At 41.8% G+C, this 20,544-nt stretch overlaps 1 protein-coding gene across 1 annotated transcript in view; it reads left to right on the top strand.

Moving 5' to 3' along the window:
- The window catches only part of EDIL3 (EGF like repeats and discoidin domains 3), a 1,157,741-nt gene that overhangs the window by 1,115,516 nt on the left and 21,681 nt on the right, over positions 1 to 20,544 (top strand). The window contains exon 9 of the mRNA XM_069751317.1: positions 7,461 to 7,616. Within this exon, the coding sequence (XP_069607418.1) occupies positions 7,461 to 7,616 (156 nt within the window). The remainder of the gene's footprint in view (positions 1 to 7,460; positions 7,617 to 20,544) is intronic.

Here is a 20,544-nt window from a genome sequence, read left to right as displayed (position 1 = left end):
CAGCCACGTATCATTATGTCCCGAGGTGGCTGAAGCTGAGCATCAATGACTAAAAGCCCAAGGCTGCTGAGAGGCTTCAAATGAATTTCCTCCAAGTAGCCAGGCTTTTATTTGTGACCACACAGCTTCAGAATGTAATTAGCCCCATATCTGCTGGTTAATGGCATTTCTTTCACATGACAGATTTCCTTAAAATATCAACGTGCCCAATCTTTTATTTTACATTGCTTATAGGGTTTGTATAAGGTAAGCTTGCTTTCCCCATTCCTGTTAAATCTAAGTACACAAAACTAAGTACATATGTCTATAGGAGGTTGGATTTGGGGCAAAACTCTCAACATCTGATTATGACCAACTGCATGGTCAATCAGACATTGGAAGACCATTGGGACAGTATTTACCCTGGAACGTCCTAGCTGCTTTTTTCATGAAGATATCTTGGAGTAGATAACATATTACTTTGATACAGATGATGGATGTGTGATACTTAAAGCCCCCAGGTTCTCCTCTATTTGTCACTTTTATTTATTTCCTTACTGCTGTCATCTTACATTGTAGGACATAGACTCATGCAAATGCAAAGCTCATTGTTGATATTGCAGAACAGTATGATGTTGAATGAGGTTGTCTAAACCCAGATGATTGTGGAAGACAGGGTAATTTCAAAGGACCTAATTAAATTCAGAAATTAGACATTTGTGCAGAAAGAAATATTACTAACGACTTTGGGGATGACACACCGCTTGCATCTCCACACAAGCACTAGATCTTTCTTTCTGCGGCAGTGCATACCAGACAGCTCATCAAATTGATAGATCATGTGACAAGCAAATGAATGCCATAAACTTCCCCATTACTTGGAGTGATAGAGATTCCCATTCGCGTAGCTCTAGCTGGAAAAAATCTCAATAATGTATGTTCTCACTAGCAGCCAAATAACGTTAAGCTCCTTAGCCAAACTTCTATGCCGGATCTCCAAATGTTTTTTTTATGCCATTTTGTTAGCCAAGAAAGTACACTACAGTCACGAAATATTGCCTCATACTTATAAATGGAGGGTAAGATAAAGTTTCAAAAGAAATCTCAGCTATGTTCACATTAAAATCCTTCATGGTTGATTTAATTTCTCAGGAGACCATTTACCAACCAAGCTCTTCATTGATCACTTGAAGGACGGCGCAGTGTATAATGTATACATTTGTACTGGAGTGTAATAGCCTGTAATAGCCTTTCATTGCAACAAAGATCTGTTTTGGTTTCTTTAAGTATTGATCCACCAAGAGAGTTTTTCAATGTAAACAGAAAAAAACAAGGGAAGCATTTATGAGTTTTCCTGAAGGCTGTAGCTGCGTATAGTGTGGTAGCTTGCTAAATAAAGCTGGTACATCATTCCTTTTATTCATGAAAGGAAATTGGTTTTAGTTTATACTGTAATTTGCTTTAAAAATGCCAACTGTGAAAAGAGCTTGGTCCAATTTAACCCATCTGTCTAAGACTAGACGAGCGCAGTAATAATGGCATTTGTACAAAATAGCACTGATTACACAAAGTCTGTTGAGAATATGCAATATTCTGCAACATATTTTATATATTTTACCAATTTCAGACAATTCCTCCTATGAATACTAATTCGTAAGGTACTCCGAAAGAATAAAAGTTGCACTTTAAATGTCACGCTCATTACGCAAGGCTTCTTATGCTATATTAAACAAGTGCATTAATTTAGCAATTAACTGCATTTGGAATATGGCAGTAATTTGTGACTATCAATCAAATTACTAAACTTTGCATGATGTCGTCTATCAAAGTTTCCAGACTTGTCTTATTTCAATAGGGTAACATGATCAATGTTTACTCGAGTGATGAATCATGAACAGAGACGTTCATCAAGAGAATGTCTAATCCCTCATGAACTTTCATTTGGTACGGAGGACATTTGTATGCAATTTGCATGTGGAGGCCAATCATAATACAATGTAATTAAGTATCCAATTGTGTTCCTTATAGGTGATACATCTGTGTATTTACAGTGAATTTAAAAACTCTACAAACTCTGTTAAAATACAAGGTATTTATCATGTAATACAAATCATTCCATAAAGAATTATTTAAAAGCTTTAAAGCGAAGAAGTGGCTAAAATTTGGCATAAACATGAGATTATCTAAAACTGGATATCCCTCAAAAATTGATAAAAAGGCAAGTAGAAAATTGGTCCATTAGGCTGCAACAAGGCCTACAGCAACATTAAAGGAGCTGCAGGAATTTCTGGCAATTACTTGTTGCGTACTGCATGTGACAACAATTTTCCGTATTCTTCATATGTTTGGCCTGTGGGAGCGTGTGGCAAGGTGGAAGCCTTTTCTTACAAAGAAAAATGTAAAAGCCTAGCTATGTATTGCCACAACCTATATCAAGTCTGCCAGAAGCATGAAGGAAAATGTTTTATGGTCTGAAAAGAGCAAAATTTTACTTTTTGGCCATAGTTCTAAAAGGTATGTTTGGTACAAGGCTGCATTGCGCATCACCAAAGAACACCATAGCCACAGTGAAGTATCGTGTACACTCACTGACAGAGGTTATGTCGCTTATCCACGTTATGTAAATAAAAGCTTATAACCTGACGTTAAATTCATCCATTGGTTGTATAAATTATTCTTTTAAAGCTGAAACCCTCCGAAATGTGGTTTAGGTTAAGAAAATAAATTGGCATCAATGCATTAATATTGATCAGTTAATGGACACAGAATGGTCAGATTTTGGCAAGACAAAAGTTTTGTCGCCTGGTGATATAATGCACTCAATCCTAGTTTACATCCTCACCTGTGCTCAGTAAATGATCGGTTAATTAGTGTGTGGTAATAAAACAAACTCAGCAACCCAGACCTTAACTTGAACTGCTACTTGAGCTCTGACAACATGCCAAAAATTCAACCTGCGACCAAAGCCTGAATTATCAAGAGGCTGAAGACCAGTTCCACTGCAGAAGTGACTGGCACCTTTAATGTGAATCAGCATCAAGTACAAAATGAAAAAAAGATTTGAAGAGACTGGAGATGTGTTTGACAAGCCCAGGTCTGGCAAATCCCGCAAGACAATTGCTCAGGAGGAACGTTTGTTGGTTAGAAAATCAAAAGCAAGCCCCTCGTCCACTGTAGCAGAGCTCCATCAGGCCTGGCCACCTGTCCCTGTGTCAACTAGAAGAGTTTGTAGGATTCTGTCTCGAAATGGCCTTCATGGTTGAATCAGTGCCCAGAAGCCAGCACTAAACAAAAGGCAAATAAAAAAATTTGCAAAGTCCCACAACCTGCTATAGAGATGGACGCTGGAAAAGTGGCTAAAGGTGGATTTCTGTGATGAATCTTCAGTAGAATTACACCACTGCCGCCACAAATACTGCAGGAGACCTACTGGAGCCCATATGGATCTAAAATACACCAAGAAAACAGTTAAATTTGGTGGTGGAAAGTTCATGGTCTGGGGTTATATTCAGTATGTGAAACATTTGCAAGGTGGAAGGCAATAACAATAGCCTAAAATATCAAGAAGTGTTAGCATCAGGATGGTGCTCCATCTCATACATCCATCTATACAACAAAGTTCCTCCAGGCAAAAAAGATCAAGTTGCTCAAGGACTGGCCAGCCCAGTCACCAGACATGAACATCGTTGAGCATGTTTGGGGTAGGATGAAAGAGGAAGCTTGGAAGACAAAATCAAAGAATCTAGATGAACTCTGGGAAGCATGTAAGACTGCATTCTTTGCTATTCCTGATGACTTCATTAATAAATTAAATGAATCATTGCTGAACCGCATGGATGTGGTCCTTCAAGCTCATGGAAGTCACACAAAATATTAAATATGACTCTAATAGCACCACAACTTCATTCACCAATATTATGCCACATATATTTGTATTTAAAGATAATTATTTGTTTGAATATCATATTACTTTCTGTGGGCACCAAAACTTTTGTCTTGCCAAAATCTGACCATTCTGTGTCCATTAACTGATCAATATTTCTGCATTGATGCCAATTTATTTTCTTAACCTAAACCACATTTCGGAGGGTTTCAGCTTTCAAAAGAATAATTTAAACAACCAATGGATAAATTTAACGTCAGGTTATAAGTAGTGTTGAGCGATACCGTCCGATACTTGAAAGTATCGGTATCGGATAGTATCGGCCGATACCCGAAAAATATCGGATATCGCCGATACCGATATCCGATACCAATACAAGTCAATGGGACATCAAGTATCGGAATGTATCCTCATGGATCCCAGGGTCTGAAGGAGAGGAAACTCTCCTTCAGGCCCTGGGATCCATATTAAAGTGTAAAATAAAGAATTAAAATAAAAAATATTGTTATTTTTTATTATTGTCATTATTTCTTATTTTTAGGGACTCTATAGCGACAGGGTCTGTTCCGCAGAATTGGCACATAGCAAATGTGGTGCCAATATTCAAAAAGGGCTCGAAAAGTGAACCTGGAAATTATAGGCCAGTTAGTCTAACCTCTATTGTTGGTAAAATATTTGAAGGGTTTCTGAGGGATGTTATTCTGGATTATCTCAATGAGAATAACTGTTTAACTCCATATCAGCATGGGTTTATGAGAAATCGCTCCTGTCAAACCAATCTAATCAGTTTTTATGAAGAGGTAAGCTATAGGCTGGACCACGGTGAGTCATTGGACGTGGTATATCTCGATTTTTCCAAAGCGTTTGATACCGTGCCGCACAAGAGGTTGGTACACAAAATGAGAATGCTTGGTCTGGGGGAAATTGTGTGTAAATGGGTTAGTAACTGGCTTAGTGATAGAAAGCAGAGGGTGGTTATAAATGGTATAGTCTCTAACTGGGTCGCTGTGACCAGTGGGGTACCGCAGGGGTCAGTATTGGGACCTGTTCTCTTCAACATATTCATTAATGATCTGGTAGAAGGTTTACACAGTAAAATATCGATATTTGCAGATGATACAAATATCATGTAAAGCAGTTAATGTAAAGCAGTTAATGTAAAGCAGTTAATACAAGAGAAGATAGTATTCTGCTACAGATGGATCTGGATAAGTTGGAAACTTGGGCTGAAAGGTGGCAGATGAGGTTTAACAATGATAAATGTAAGGTTATACACATGGGAAGAAGGAATCAATGTCACCATTACACACTGAATGGGAAACCACTGGGTAAATCTGACAGGGAGAAGGACTTGGGGATCCTAGTTAATGATAAACTTACCTGGAGCAGCCAGTGCCAGGCAGCAGCTGCCAAGGCAAACAGGATCATGGGGTGCATTAAAAGAGGTCTGGATACACATGATGAGAGCATTATACTGCCTCTGTACAAATCCCTAGTTAGACCGCACATGGAGTACTGTGTCCAGTTTTGGGCACCGGTGCTCAGGAAGGATATAATGGAACTAGAGAGAGTACAAAGGAGGGCAACAAAATTAATAAAGGGGATGGGAGAACTACAATACCCAGATAGATTAGCGAAATTAGGATTATTTAGTCTAGAAAAAAGACGACTGAGGGCGATCTAATAACCATGTATAAGTATATAAGGGGACAATACAAATATCTCGCTGAGGATCTGTTTATACCAAGGAAGGTGACGGGCACAAGGAGGCATTCTTTGCGTCTGGAGGAGAGAAGGTTTTTCCACCAACATAGAAGAGGATTCTTTACTGTTAGGGCAGTGAGAATCTGGAATTGCTTGCCTGAGGAGGTGGTGATGGCGAACTCAGTCGAGGGGTTCAAGAGAGGCCTGGATGTCTTCCTGGAGCAGAACAATATTGTATCATACAATTAGGTTCTGTAGAAGGACGTAGATCTGAGGATTTATTATGATGGAATATAGGCTGAACTGGATGGACAAATGTCTTTTTTCGGCCTTACTAACTATGTTACTATGTTACTATGTTATATTCACCTCTCCGGCGGCCCCTGGACATCAGCGGGAGGATCCGGCGTCCGGCACGGCTTCTTTCTTCAAAATGCGCGCCTTTAGGACCTGTGGAATGACGTCCCGGCTTCTGATTGGTCGCGTGCCGCCCATGTGACCGCCATGCGACCAATCAGAAGCCGCGACGTCATTCCTCAGGTCCTAAAAGGCGCTCATTCTAGGACTTTAGCTGAGGAATGACGTCGCGGCTTCTGATTGGTCGTGTGGCGGTCACATGGGCGGCACGCGACCAATCAGAAGCCGGGACGTCATACCACAGGTCCTAAAGGCGCGCATTTTGAAGAAAGAAGCCGTGCCGGACGCCGGATCCTCCCGCTGATGTCCAGGGGCCGCCGGAGAGGTGAATATAACAATATTTTTTATTTTAATTCTTTATTTTACACTTCCAATACCGATACCCGATATCACAAAAATATCGGATCTCGGTATCGGAATTCCGATACCGCAAGTATCGGCCGATACCCGATACTTGCGGTATCGGAATGCTCAACACTAGTTATAAGCTTTTATTTACATAACATGGATAAGCAACATAACTTCTGTCAGGGGTGTTGGCAGCATTATGTTTTGAGGCTGCTTTTTCATAGCTGGAAGTGGGGCTTAGTTAGTCAAGAATCTTTTTGAAAAGTTGCAACAAAACTTTAATTATTAGGCACCAGTACCAACTTTGCAGCGCATATACCTTCAAAACCCTCGCTTGCAGACCAATATGCCATCACATACATTGGTGGCGCTCACATTAGAGTTCCAAGCGATGCATTCAAGAAAATTAAAGAAAAGTAGCACTCCCCATGTATGCTATTCAAAAGTGCTTCATTTCCCGATCTTTGGGCAGAGAGCGTGCACTGGAAGAGAGGAGAAAGAAGGTCATTTTGCATAGCTGTGCCTCAATGGGTTCAACCTTTCAGCACAACAATGACCCCAGGTATAGCTCCAAATGAATAAGACAATAGCTTTGCCAGAAGAATACCAAAAGTTTAGAATGGCCTACTAAGAGTCAATTTCTGAATCCAATTGAAAACCTGTGCGTTGTCCTGAGAGGGCGCTGTGAACAGGAGATTCCCTCGCAATCTGACAGATTTGGAGTGCAACTGCAAGGAAGAGTGAGCAAAGATTACCAATTCTAGGTGTGCCAGACTTCTCCCCAAAATAACTGAATGGTTTGATAAATTCAAAGGGCACTTCAACTAAGTACATTTTAAGGGTGTGCATATTTTTGCAACTGCATAATTTTAGTTCTTTCTGAATTCTTTCTTTTTTTTTTAGTTTAATTTTCAATTAAATTATACAGATTGTAGGCAAAATTCAGGGTGGAAAAAGTTCTGAAATTATTCTTCTTGGTGTGATTTATTTACATGACAAAAACCTAAAATTTTAATGGGTGTGTAGACTTTTTACATCTAGTGTGTAAGTAGTGTATATGTATATTTGCATGTAACTAAATCTTTGCATTTGGTATGTCAGTAATATCAAACTGTATTTTGGCTTTTAGGTAGATCTCCTTCGTCCTACAAAGGTCACTGGAATTATTACGCAAGGAGCTAAAGACTTCGGCCATGTGCAGTTTGTAGGTTCTTACAAGCTTGCTTTCAGTAATAATGGAGAACACTGGACTGTGTATCAAGATGAAAAACAAAGAAAAGACAAGGTAATGTAAGGATACAGATAGACCCGTGATTTGTTGGCTTGTAAATTAATTTTACACGTACAATGTGTCATGCGTTTCGGCTGTAAATCTGTCAGCTACCAGTCTACTGAGTGAACTTGACCAAAAAAAGAACAGATGGCGTAAAAAAAGTAAAGTAAAAGAAAATCTTTTTAAAGAAGAAGAGCTAGTAGGAAACTTATCTCAAGGATATGAATATTGTTGAGATGCAAAATTTTAGAATTTATTATACACTGTGAAATAATTTTTGCTGCAGTCAGTGGCACCAGTCCATGGTATACAGTATGTGACGTCAATGATACCTTTATAAAAATCAGGAAAAATCACAATAAATAAATGCAAGTAGTCTAAACTAAGCTAATTGGTGCAGAAGTTAAAGCAGCATCAAAAATGCATCAAATACATATTGTGGGAACATAGACATAGCCAACGCTCACATTTCCAGTAATCATCCTTTAGAACGAATCCAGCAGCAATATGTTGAGAAAAAAGTGCAGGCACAACTTTTTTGGTCTGGTTTAAAAAACTTATTTCAAATGGATCAGTTTTTTTTAATATTGAAGTCTGTGGGTAACGGATCCATTGATTAGCCATCCATTTTTCTTTCACCTTTTCTTACTGGATATGTTTCAAATGAAAGAAGCTTTATTTAAATCAAAGAATTAAAACAAGCACAATAGGAGTCAAGTGCAGAGCAAATACATTGGGATTCACAAGTACTGTGATATCACCTTTTCATTTTTCCTCCTGTTATTGCCCTCCTTTTTTTATTGAACCACAGCTACAAAAACAAATAAATGCAATGGTACATGATCATCCAAAGTTTCCATTTTCTTCATTAGTTGTCAGCTTTCTGCAGTCTGGTGTTGTGAATTCTGTTCTCGGGCTCCCTCCTGTGGTCATGAATGGTACTTCGGCTGGTTCTGTCCATGGACTTCCTCTGGTGGGTGTTTCTGAGTTTCACAGGTGACGAGGTTAATTCGTTAGCTGCTGCTCTATTTAACTCCACTTAGATCTTTGCTCCATGCCACCTGTCAATGTTCCAGTATTGATCTGTTCACTCCTGGATCGTTCTTGTGACCTGTCTTCCCATCAGAAGCTAAGTTCCAGCTTGTATTTTTTTGGTTTGCTATTTTTCTGTCCAGCTTGCTATTTGATTTGTTGTCTTGCTTGCTGGAAGCTCTGGGACACAGAGGGAGCGCCTCCGCACCGTGAGTCGGTGCGGAGGGTCTTTTTGCGCCCTCTGCGTGGTCTTTTTGTAGGTTTTTGTGCTGACCGCAAAGTAACCTTTCCTATCCTCGGTCTGTTCAGTAAGTCGGGCCTCACTTTGCTAAATCTATTTCATCTCTGTGTTTGAATTTTCATCTTTACTCACAGTCATTATATGTGGGGGGCTGCCTTTTCATTTGGGGAATTTCTCTGAGGCAAGGTAGGCTTTATTTTTCTATCTTCAGGGCTAGCTAGTTTCTTAGGCTGTGCCGAGTTGCATAGGGAGCGTTAGGCACAATCCACGGCTATTTCTATTGTGTTTGATAGGTTTAGGGATTGCGATCAGCAGAGTTCCCACGTCCCAGAGCTCGTCCTTATTATCAGTAACTATCAGTTCATTCCGTGTGCTCTTAACCACCAGGTCCATTATTGTCCTGACCACCAGGTCATAACAGTACTGGTGACCCAAAGTACTAATGCATCTCAATAGAGGGATAAGAGAAGTTCTGAGACCATTTTTTTTTCTTTGCAGTGTGTTTTGTCTCTTTTTTCCCCTTTACCTCTGGGTGGTTCAGGACACTGGTATAAACATGGACATTCAAGGTCTGTCCTCTTGGATGGATAATCTCAATACAAGGATACAAAACATTCAAGATTTTGTGGTTCAGAATCCGATGTCAGAGCCTCGGATTCCAATTCCTGATTTGTTTTTTGGTGATAGATCTAAGTTCTTGAATTTCAAAAATAATTGTAAATTGTTTCTTGCCTTGAAACCTCGCTCCTCAGGTGACCCTGTTCAACAAGTAAAGATCATTATTTTTTTGTTACGTGGTGACCCTCAAGACTGGGCATTTTCCCTTGCGCCAGGAGATCCGGCATTGCGTGATGTTGATGCATTTTTCCTGGCGCTTGGATTGCTTTATGACGAACCTAATTCAGTGGATCAGGCAGAGACAATCTTGCTGGCTCTGTGTCAGGGTCAGGATGAAGCGGAGATATATTGTCAGAAGTTTAGAAAGTGGTCTGTGCTCACTCAGTGGAATGAATGTGCCCTGGCAGCAATCTTCAGAAAGGGTCTCTCTGAAGCCCTTAAGGATGTCATGGTGGGGTTTCCCATGCCTGCTGGTCTGAATGAGTCTATGTCCTTGGCCATTCAGATCGATCGACGCTTGCGTGAGCGTAAAGCTGTGCACCATTTGGCGGTACTATCTGAGCATGGGCCTATGCAATGTGATAGGACTTTGACCAGAGCTGAACGGCAAGAACACAGACGTCGGAATGGGCTGTTTTTACTGTGGTGATTCCACTCATGCTATCTCCGATTGTCCTGAGCGCACTAAGCGGTTCGCTAGGTCTGCCACCATTGGTACGGTACAGTCTAAATTTCTATTGTCTGTTACTCTGATTTGTTCTTTGTCATCCTATTCTGTTATGGCATTTGTGGATTCAGGCGCTGCCCTGAATTTGATGGACTTGGAGTATGCTAGGCGCTGTGGTTTTTTCTTGGAGCCCTTGCAGTATCCTATTCCATTGAGAGGAATTGATGCTACGCCTTTGGCCAAGAATAAGCCTCAGTATTGGACCCAATTGACCATGTGCATGGCTCCTGCACATCATGAGGATATCCGCTTTCTGGTGTTGCATAATCTGCATGATGTGGTCGTTTTGGGGTTGCCATGGCTACAGGTTCATAATCCAGTATTGGACTGGAAATCTATGTCTGTGTCCAGCTGGGGTTGCCAGGGGGTACATGGTGATGTTCCATTTTTGTCTATTTCGTCTTCCACTCCTTCTGAAGTTCCAGAGTTTTTGTCGGATTATCGGGATGTATTTGATGAGCCCAAAGCCAGTGCCCTACCTCCTCATAGGGATTGCGATTGTGCAATTAATTTGATTCCTGGTAGTAAGTTTCCTAAGGGCCGATTGTTCAATTTATCTGTGCCAGAACACGCCGCTATGCGGAGTTATATAAAGGAATCCTTTATATAAGAAAGGCCATATTCGCCCGTCGTCATCACCGTTAGGAGCAGGGTTCTTTTTTGTGGCCAAGAAGGATGGTTCTTTGAGACCTTGTATTGATTACCGCCTTCTTAATAAAATTACAGTATCCTTTGCCCTTGCTGTCTGATTTGTTTGCTCGTATTAAAGGGGCTAGTTGGTTCACCAAGATAGATCTTCGGGGGGCGTATAATCTTGTGCGTATTAAAGGGACTCTGTCACCTGAATTTGGCGGGACTGGTTTTGGGTCATATGGGCGGAGTTTTGGGGTGTTTGATTCACCCTTTCCTTACCCGCTGGCTGCATGCTGGCTGCAATATTGGATTGAAGTTCATTCTTTGTCCTCCATAGTACACGCCTGCGCAAAGCAATCTTGCCTTGTGCAGGCATGTACTACAGAGGACAGAGAATGAACTTCAATCCAATATTGCAGCCAGCATGCAGCCAGCGGGTAAGGAAAGGGTGAATCAAACACCCCAAAACTCCGCCCATATGACCCAAAACCAGTCCCGCCAAATTCAGGTGACAGGTTCCCTTTAAACAAGGCGATGAATGGAAAACAGCATTTAATACGCCCGAGGGCCATTTTGAGTACCTGGTTATGCCATTCGGGCTTTCCAATGCTCCATCAGTATTTCAGTCCTTTATGCATAACATCTTCCGAGAGTACCTGGATAAATTCCTGATTGTGTATTTGGATGATATTTTGGTCTTATCGGATGATTGGGAGTCCATGTGAAGCAGGTCAGAATGGTGTTCCAGGTCCTTCGTGCAAATTCCTTGTTTGTGAAGGGGTCAAAGTGTCTCTTTGGAGTTCAGAAGGTTTCATTTTTAGAATTCATTTTTTCCCCTTCTACTATCGAGATGGACCCTGTTAAATTCCAGGCCATTTACGATTGGACTCAGCCGACATCTGTGAAGAGCCTGCAAAAGTTCCTGGGCTTTGCTAATTTTTATCGGCGCTTCATCGCTAATTTTTCTACTGTTGCTAAACCGTTGACTGATTTGACCAAGATGGGTGCTGATGTGGTCAATTGGTCTTCTGCGGCTGTAGAGGCTTTTCAGGAGTTGAAGCATCGTTTTTCTTCTGCCCCTGTGTTGTGCCAGCCAGATGTTTCGCTTCCGTTTCAGGTTGAGGTTGATGCTTCTGAGATTGGAGCAGGGGCTGTTTTGTCGCAAAGAAGTCCTGAGGGCTCGGTGATGAAGCCATGTGCTTTCTTTTCAAGAAAGTTTTCGCCTGCTGAGCGTAACTATGATGTTGGTAATCGTGAATTGTTGGCCATGAAGTGGGCATTCGAGGAGTGGCGTCATTGGCTGGAAGGAGCCAAGCATCGCGTGGTGGTCTTGACAGATCACAAGAATTTGACTTATCTTGAGTCTGCCAAACGGTTGAATCCGAGACAGGCTCGATGGTCATTATTTTTCTCCTGTTTTGATTTTGTGGTTTCGTACCTTCCGGGCTCTAAGAATGTGAAGGCTGATGCCCTGTCAAGGAGTTTTGTGCCTGACTCTCCGGGTGTTCCTGAGCCGGCGGGTATTCTCAAAGAGGGGGTAATTTTGTCTGCCATCTCCCCTGATTTGCGGCGGGTGCTGCAAAAATTTCAGGCTGATAGACCTGACCGTTGCCCAGCGGAGAAACTGTTTGTCCCTGATAGATGGACTAGTAGAGTTATCTCCGAGATTCATTGTTCAGTGTTGGCTGGGCATCCTGGAATCTTTGGTACCAGAGATTTGGTGGCTAGATCCTTCTGGTGGCCGTCTTTGTCGCGGGATGTGCGTTCTTTTGTGCAGTCCTGTGGGACTTTTGCTCGGGCTAAGCCCTGCTGTTCTCATGCCAGTGGGTTGCTTTTGCCCTTGCCGCTCCCGAAGAGGCCCTGGACGCATATTTCTATGGATTTTATTTTGGATCTCCCCGTCTCTCAAAAGATGTCGGTCATTTGGGTTGTTTGTGATCGCTTTTCTAAGATGGTCCATTTGGTACCTTTGTCTAAATTGCCTTCCTCCTCTGATTTGGTGCCATTATTTTTCCAGCATGTGGTTCGTTTACATGGTATCCCGGAAAACATCGTTTCTGACAGAGGTTCCCAGTTTGTTTCAAGCTTTTGGCGATCCTTTTGTGCTAGGATGGGCATTGATTTGGCTTTTTCCTCGGCTTTCCATCCTCAGACAAATGGCCAAACCGAACGAACTAATCAAACTTTGGAAACATATCTGAGATGCTTTGTTTCTGCTGATCAGGATGATTGGGTGTCCTTTTTGCCGTTGGCTGAGTTCGCCCTTAATAATCGGGCCAACTCGGCTACTTTGATTCGCCGTTTTTCTGCAATTCTGGTTTCCATCCTCGTTTCTCTTCAGGGCAGGTTGAGTCTTCGGACTGTCCTGGTGTAGATACTGTGGTGGATAGGTTGCAGCAGATTTGGACTCATGTGGTGGACAATTTGACATTGTCCCAGGAGAAGGCTCAACGTTTCGCTAACCGCCGGCGCTTTGTGGGTCCCCGACTTTGTGTTGGGGATTTGGTTTGGTTGTCGTCTCGTTTTCTTCCTATGAAGGTTTCCTCTCCTAAGTTTAAGCCTCGTTTCATTGGTCCGTATAAGATTTCTGAGGTTATCAATCCTGTGTCATTTCATTTGGCCCTTCCTGATTCTTTTGCCATCCATAATGTGTTCCATAGGTCGTTATTGCAGAGATACGTGGCGCCTGTGGTTCCATCCGTTGATCCTCCTGCCCCGATGTTGTTTGAGGGGGAGTTGGAGTATGTGGTGGAGAAGATTTTGGATTCTCGTGTTTCGAGACGGAAACCCCAGTACCTGGTCAAGTGGAAGGGTTATGGTCAGGAAGATAATTCCTGGGTTTTTGCCTGTGATGTTCATGCTGCCGATCTGGTTCGTGCCTTTCATTTGGCTCATCCTGGTCGGCCTGGGGGCTCTGGTGAGGGTTCGGTGACCCCTCCTCAAGGGGGGGGTACTGTTGTGAATTCTGTTGTCGGGCTCCCTCCTGTGGTCATGAATGGTACTTCGGCTGGTTCTGTCCATGGACTTCCTCTGGTGGGTGTTTCTGAGTTTCACAGGTGACGAGGTGAATTCGTTAGCTGCTGCTCTATTTAACTCCACTTAGATCTTTGCTCCATGCCACCTGTCAATGTTCCAGTATTGGTCTGTTAACTCCTGGATCGTTCTTGTGACCTGTCTTCCCATCAGAAGCTAAGTTCCAGCTTGTAGTTCTTTGGTTTGCTATTTTTCTGTCCAGCTTGCTATTTGATTTGTTGTCTTGCTTGCTGGAAGCTCTGGGACGCAGAGGGAGCGCCTCCACACTGTGAGTCGGTGCGGAGGGTCTTTTTGCGCCCTCTGCGTGGTCTTTTTGTAGGTTTTTGTGCTGACCGCAAAGTAACCTTTCCTATCCTCGGTCTGTTCAGTAAGTCGGGCCTCACTTTGCTAAATCTATTTCATCTCTGTGTTTGTATTTTCATCTTTACTCACAGTCATTATATGTGGGGGGCTGCCTTTTCCTTTGGGGAATTTCTCTGAGGCAAGGTAGGCTTTATTTTTCTATCTTCAGGGCTAGCTAGTTTCTTAGGCTGTGCCGAGTTGCATAGGGAGCGTTAGGCGCAATCCACGGCTATTTCTAGTGTGTTTGATAGGTTTAGGGATTGCGGTCAGCAGAGTTCCCACGTCCCAGAGCTCGTCCTTATTATCAGTAACTATCAGGTCATTCCGTGTGCTCTTAACCACCAGGTCCATTATTGTCCTGACCACCAGGTCATAACAGTCTGGATTGGCATTATTTTTTCTTTATGTTTCTATGTCATTTTCTCCATTTCCCATACCTCTTTAGTACACATTAAGAATAAAACTGTCTCAATAAATTGAACTAAGTCAAGAATCCTGCAATGCAGCCCGTCATAGACACTAATGCAAGCTATACAGGAAAGGTCATAAATTGAAAACTTGATCAGGTTACTTGTGTGGCTTCATGAAAAAGCACGACAGATGGTTGCAGGGGCATTTATGTCACTTAGAGGTGCTTATTTATTTCTATTCATATCCTGTTGCTTATAGTCCAAACGTATTCTACAGAGTTGTACAAATATTATTGATGCGCAATCCATGGCAACTTGAGTGACCTGAAAATTGCCAAAGCAAAACGGCGCTGAGAGGTGAGCATTTGTTTGTTTGATTCTTTTACTTCTAAATCTTTTACCAACTGCAATCTCAGTGAGTTCGTGTGGAGCAAAGGATATAAATTCTGCATTCTGGAAAATGTTCAATTTTGCAAAATTCAAGTAGAATCCGTTTCCACTCACAAACATTTGTTTGACTCTAATAATTGCATAATTATAATGAACACATTATTTGAATTTGATAATAAAGTTAGTAGACATTCTTGGTAACCTAATATCTCCATCATTAGTAAAGAAACCACAGGAGCAATAAGCAGAGGGAGACATGACTTTGGGATGAGTGGACCTTTAACTTCTGCAGCTTTATTTGTAAAGTGGTGTAGACTTTAAGTAAGAGTGATGTTGCTTTAAGAGGAAGGTATGTCTGTGCCTGGTTTGTTACTGTCAGGAGGGTGGGGCTTATATAGAGGAGGTAACTCTCAGCCTATCTCTCTCCCTCTTTCACCGGATGAACTGCAGGAAACATCTCCGGTCCTGTTATAATCATTGACCTAAAATGTTTTATTTAACCATTACTTGTATAATAATGATCAATGCTTTATTGTATTTGTTTAAATAGCCAATGTATATCTTGTAACATATCCAATTTTATCATGGCTATAAAGTGTTAACATTATCATTAACCACAAAGCCCATGGGAAGGTCAATCCTTCAGCCATGGTTCCCTAGTGGTTTCCTCCACAGGGGTATTTTCCTCTCCTGAGCGCTGTAGAATGACTCTTTGTCAGAGGTTTGCCAGGTTTAGTCCCCTTAATGCTTTTGCAGAGACTTCTACTTTATAAGTTTACTAAAGTGATTTATTAAAAAAATGGCTAAATATGTCACATGTGACTCGGAATTTATAACCCGTCACAGCTTTTCTGTTTAAGAGTCAGGTGGAAGTTGCATACTCGTTAAGGTGGACTCATTTTTAGAGAATGTAAAATTTCATGGGGGTAAACAGGCTCAGCTTTGGTGGCCAGCCTCAAGGAGATTGTAATGGTAACTTCAATCAGGGGCAGGCACGGTGATTAACCCCTTTAACCCCAAGGGTGGTTTGCACGTTAATGACCGGGCCAATTTTTACAATTCTGACCACTGTCCCTTTATGAGGTTATAACTCTGGAACGCTTCAACGGATCCCAGTGATTCTGACACTGTTTTCTCGTGACATATTGTACTTCATGATAGTGGTAAAAATTCTTTGATAGTACCTGCGTTTATTTGTGAAAAAAATGGAAATTTGGTGAAAATTATGAAAATTTCGCAATTTTCCAATTTTGAATTTTTATGCAATTAAATCACAGAGATATGTCACACAAAATACTTAATAAGTAACATTTCCCACATGTTTACTTTACATCAGCACAATTTTGGAAACAAAATTTTTTTTTGTTAGGGAGTTATAAGGGTTAAAAGTTGACCAGGAATTTCTCATTTTTACAGAATTTCTCATTTTTACACCATTTTTTTTCAGGGACCACATCTCATTTGAAGTCATTTTGAGGGGTCTATGTGATAGAAAATACCCAAGTGTGACACCATTCTAAAAACTGCACCCCTCATGGTACTCAAAACCATATTCAAGAAGTTTATTAACCCTTCTGGTGCTTCACAGGAATTTTTGGAATGTATAAATAAAAATGAACATTTAACTTTTTTTCACAAAAAATTTATTTCAGCTCCAATTTGTTTTATTTTACCAAGGGTAACAGGAGAAAATGGACCCCAAAAGTTGATGTACAATTTGTCCTGAGTACACCGATACCCCATATGTGGGGGTAAACCACTGTTTGGGCGCATGACAGAGCTCGGAAGCGAAGGAGCGCCATTTGACTTTTCAATGCAAAATTGACTGGAATCGAGATGGGACACCATGTTGCGTTTGGAGAGCCCCTGATGTGCCTAAACATTGAAACCCCCCACAAGTGACACCATTTTGGAACGTAGACCCCCTAAGGAACTTATCTAGAGGTGTGGTGAGCACTTTGACCCACCAAGTGCTTCACAGAAGTTTATAATGCAGAACCGTAAAAATAAAAAATCATATTTTTTCACAAAAATTATCTTTTTGCCCCCAATTTTTTATTTTCCCAAGGGAAAGAGAAGAAATTGGATGCCAAAAGTTGTTGTACAATTTGTCCTGAGTACGCTGATACCCCATATGTGGGGGTAAACCACTGTTTGGGCGCAGGGGAGAGCTCGGAAGGGAAGGAGCGCCGTTTGACTTTTCAATGCAAAATTGACAGGAATTGAGATGGGATGCCATGTTGCGTTTAGAGAGCCACTGATGTGCCTAAACATTGAAACCCCCCACAAGTGACACCATTTTGGAAAGTAGACCCCCTAAGGAACTTATCTAGATGTGTTTTGAGCGCTTTGACCCACCAAGTGCTTCACAGAAGTTTATAATGCAGAGCTGTAAAAATAAAACAAAAATTTTTTCCCACAAAAATTATTTTTTTAGCCCCCAGTTTTGTATTTTCCCGAGGATAACAGGAGAAATTGGACCCCAAAATTTGTTGCCCAATTTGTCCTGAGTGCGATTATACACAATATGTGGGGGAACCACTGTTTGGGCGCATGGGAGGGCTCAGAAGGGAAGGAGCGCCATTTGGAATGCAGACTTAGATGGAATGGTCTGCAGGTGTCACATTGCGTTTGCAGAGCCCCTAATGTACCTAAACAGTAGAAACCCCCCACAAGTGACACCATTTTGGAAGCTAGACACCCTAAGGAACACATCTAGGTGTGTTGTTAGAGCTTTGATCCCCCAAGTGTTTCACTACAGTTTGTAACGCAGAGCCGTGAAAAAAGAAAAAAAAACTTTCCCCAAAAAATTATTTTTTAGCCCCCAGTATTGTATTTTCCTGAGGGTAAGGGGAGAAATTCGACCCCAAAAGTTGTTGTCCAATTTGTCCTGAGTACGCTGATACCCCATATGTGGGGGGAACCACCATTTGGGCGCATGGTAGGGCTCGGAAGGGAAGGAGTGCCATTTGGAATGCAGACTTAGATGGAATAGTCTGCAGGCGTCACATTGCGTTTGCAGAGCCCCTAATGTACCTAAACAGTAGAAACCCCCCACAAGTGACCCCATATTGGAAACTAAACCCCCCAGGGAACTCATCTAGATGTGATGTGAGAACATTGAACCCCCAAGTGTTTCACTACAGTTTATAACGCAGAGCAGTGAAAAAAAAAATCCTTTTTTTTTCCACAAAAATTATTTTTTAGCCCCCAGTTTTGTATTTTCCCAAAGGTAACAGGAGAAATTGGACCCCAAAAGTTGTTGTCCTATTTGTCCTGAGTACGCTGATACCCCATATGTTGGGGTAAACCCCTGCTTGGGCACACGGGAGAGCTCGTAAGGGAAGGAGCACTGTTTTACTTTTTCAACGCAGAATTGGCTGGAATTGAGATCGGACGCCATGTCATGTTTGGAGAGCCCCTGATGTGCCTAAACAGTGGAAACCCCCCAATTATAACTGAAACTTTAATCCAAACACACCCCTAACCCTAATTCCAACAGTAACCCTAACAACACCTCTAACCCTGACACACCCCTAACCCTAATCCCAACCCTATTCCCAACTGTAAATGTAATCTAAACCCTAACCCTAACTTTAGCCCCAACCCTAACTGTAGCCCCAACCCTAACCCTAGCCCTAACCCTAGCCCTAACCCTAGCCCTAACCCTAACCCTAGCCCTAACCCTAGCCCTAACCCTAGCCCTAACCCTAACCCTAGCCCTAACCCTAGCCCTAACCCTAGCCCTAGCCCTTATGGGAAAATGGAAATAAATACATTTTTTTAATTTTTCCCTAACTAAGGGGGTGATGAAGAGGGGTTTGATTTACTTTTATAGCGAGTTTTTTAGCGGCTTTTTATGACTGGCAGCCGTCACACACTGAAAGACGCTTTTTATTGCAAAAAATATTTTTTGCGTTACCACATTTTTAGAGCTATAATTTTTCCATATTTTGGTCCACAGAGTCACGAGGTCTTGTTTTTTGCGGGACGAGTTGACGTTTTTATTGGTAACATTTTCGGGCATGTGACATTTTTTGATCGCTTTTTATTCCGATTTTTGTGAGGAAGAATGACCAAATACCAGCTATTCATGAATTTCTTTTGGGGGAGGCGTTTATACCGTTCCGCGTTTGGTAAAATTGATAAAGCAGTTTTATTCTTTGGGTCAGTACGATTACAGTGTCACCTCATTTATATCATTTTTTTATGTTTTGGCGCTTTTATACAATAAAAACTATTTTACAGAAAAAATAATTATTTTTGCATCGTTTTATTCTCAGGACTATAACTTTTTTATTTTATGCTAATGATGCTGTATGGCGGCTCGTTTTTTGCGGGACAAGATGACGTTTTCAGCGGTACCATGGTTATTTATATCTGTCTTTTTGATCGCGTGTTATTCCACTTTTTGTTCGGCGGTATGATAATAAAGCGTTGTTTTTTTGCCTCGTTTTTTTTCTTACGGTGTTTACTGAAGGGGTTAACTAGTGGGTCAGTTTTATGGGTTGGGTCATTACGGACGCGGAGATACTAAATATGTGTACTTTTATTGTTTGTTTTTTTTATTTAGATGAAGAAATGTATTTATGGGAATAATTTTTTTTTTTTTCATTATTTAGGAATATTTTTTTTATTTTTTTTTACACATTTGGAATTTTTGTTTTTACTTCTTTATTTTGTCCCAGGGGGGAACATCACAGATCAATGATCTGACAGTTTGCATAGCACTCTGTCAGATCACTGATCTGACTTACAGTGCTGCAGGCTTCACAGTGCCTGCTCTGAGCAGGCTTTGTGAAGCCACCTCCCTCCCTGCAGGACCTGGATCCGCGGCCATCTTGGATCCCGGGCTGGAGCAGGCAGGGAGGGAAGTAAGACCCTCGCAGCAATGCGATCACATGCGGGAAGCTTCCCTATACCGCCGGCACATCGCGATCATCTTTGATCGCGGTGTGCCAGGGGTTAATGTGCCGGGGGCGGTCCGTGACCGTTCCTGGCTCATAGTGCCGGATGTCAACTGCGATAAACAGCTGACACCCGGCCACGATCGGCGGCGCTCCCCCCGTGAGCGCTGCCGATCGCATATGACGTACTATATCCTCGGTGGTCATAGGGGCCCACCCCACCTCGACGGGATAGTACGTCTAATGTGAGAAAGGGGTTAAGAAAAGAGTGAGTATAATAGGCTCATTGGTGCCCTGAAAGTTTACTTGCTCTGCTTGAATGGCAAGGCAGGCCTATTTATGGCTGTCTATCCTGGTGCTGTATGTCAGACAGCTGGACTTGTCTCTATTCCAGATATTTTTGTTTTAGAAAATCTTTTCATTCACCATGAAATCATTATTCTGGAGCTTATTTTACATATACTGTATCCACATTGTGTTATTATTAGTGTTGAGCGATACTGTCCGATATTTGAAAGTATCGGTATCGGATGGTATCGGCCGATATCCGAGAAATATCGGATATCGCCGATACCGATATCCGATACCAATACAAGTCAATGGGACA

The sequence above is a fragment of the Ranitomeya imitator genome, chromosome 1, assembly GCF_032444005.1.
Source record: "Ranitomeya imitator isolate aRanImi1 chromosome 1, aRanImi1.pri, whole genome shotgun sequence".
NCBI classification, from domain to species: domain Eukaryota; kingdom Metazoa; phylum Chordata; class Amphibia; order Anura; family Dendrobatidae; genus Ranitomeya; species Ranitomeya imitator.
The sequence above is the reverse complement of the archived record's forward strand: the minus strand, read 5'-3'. Positions and strand labels throughout refer to the sequence as shown.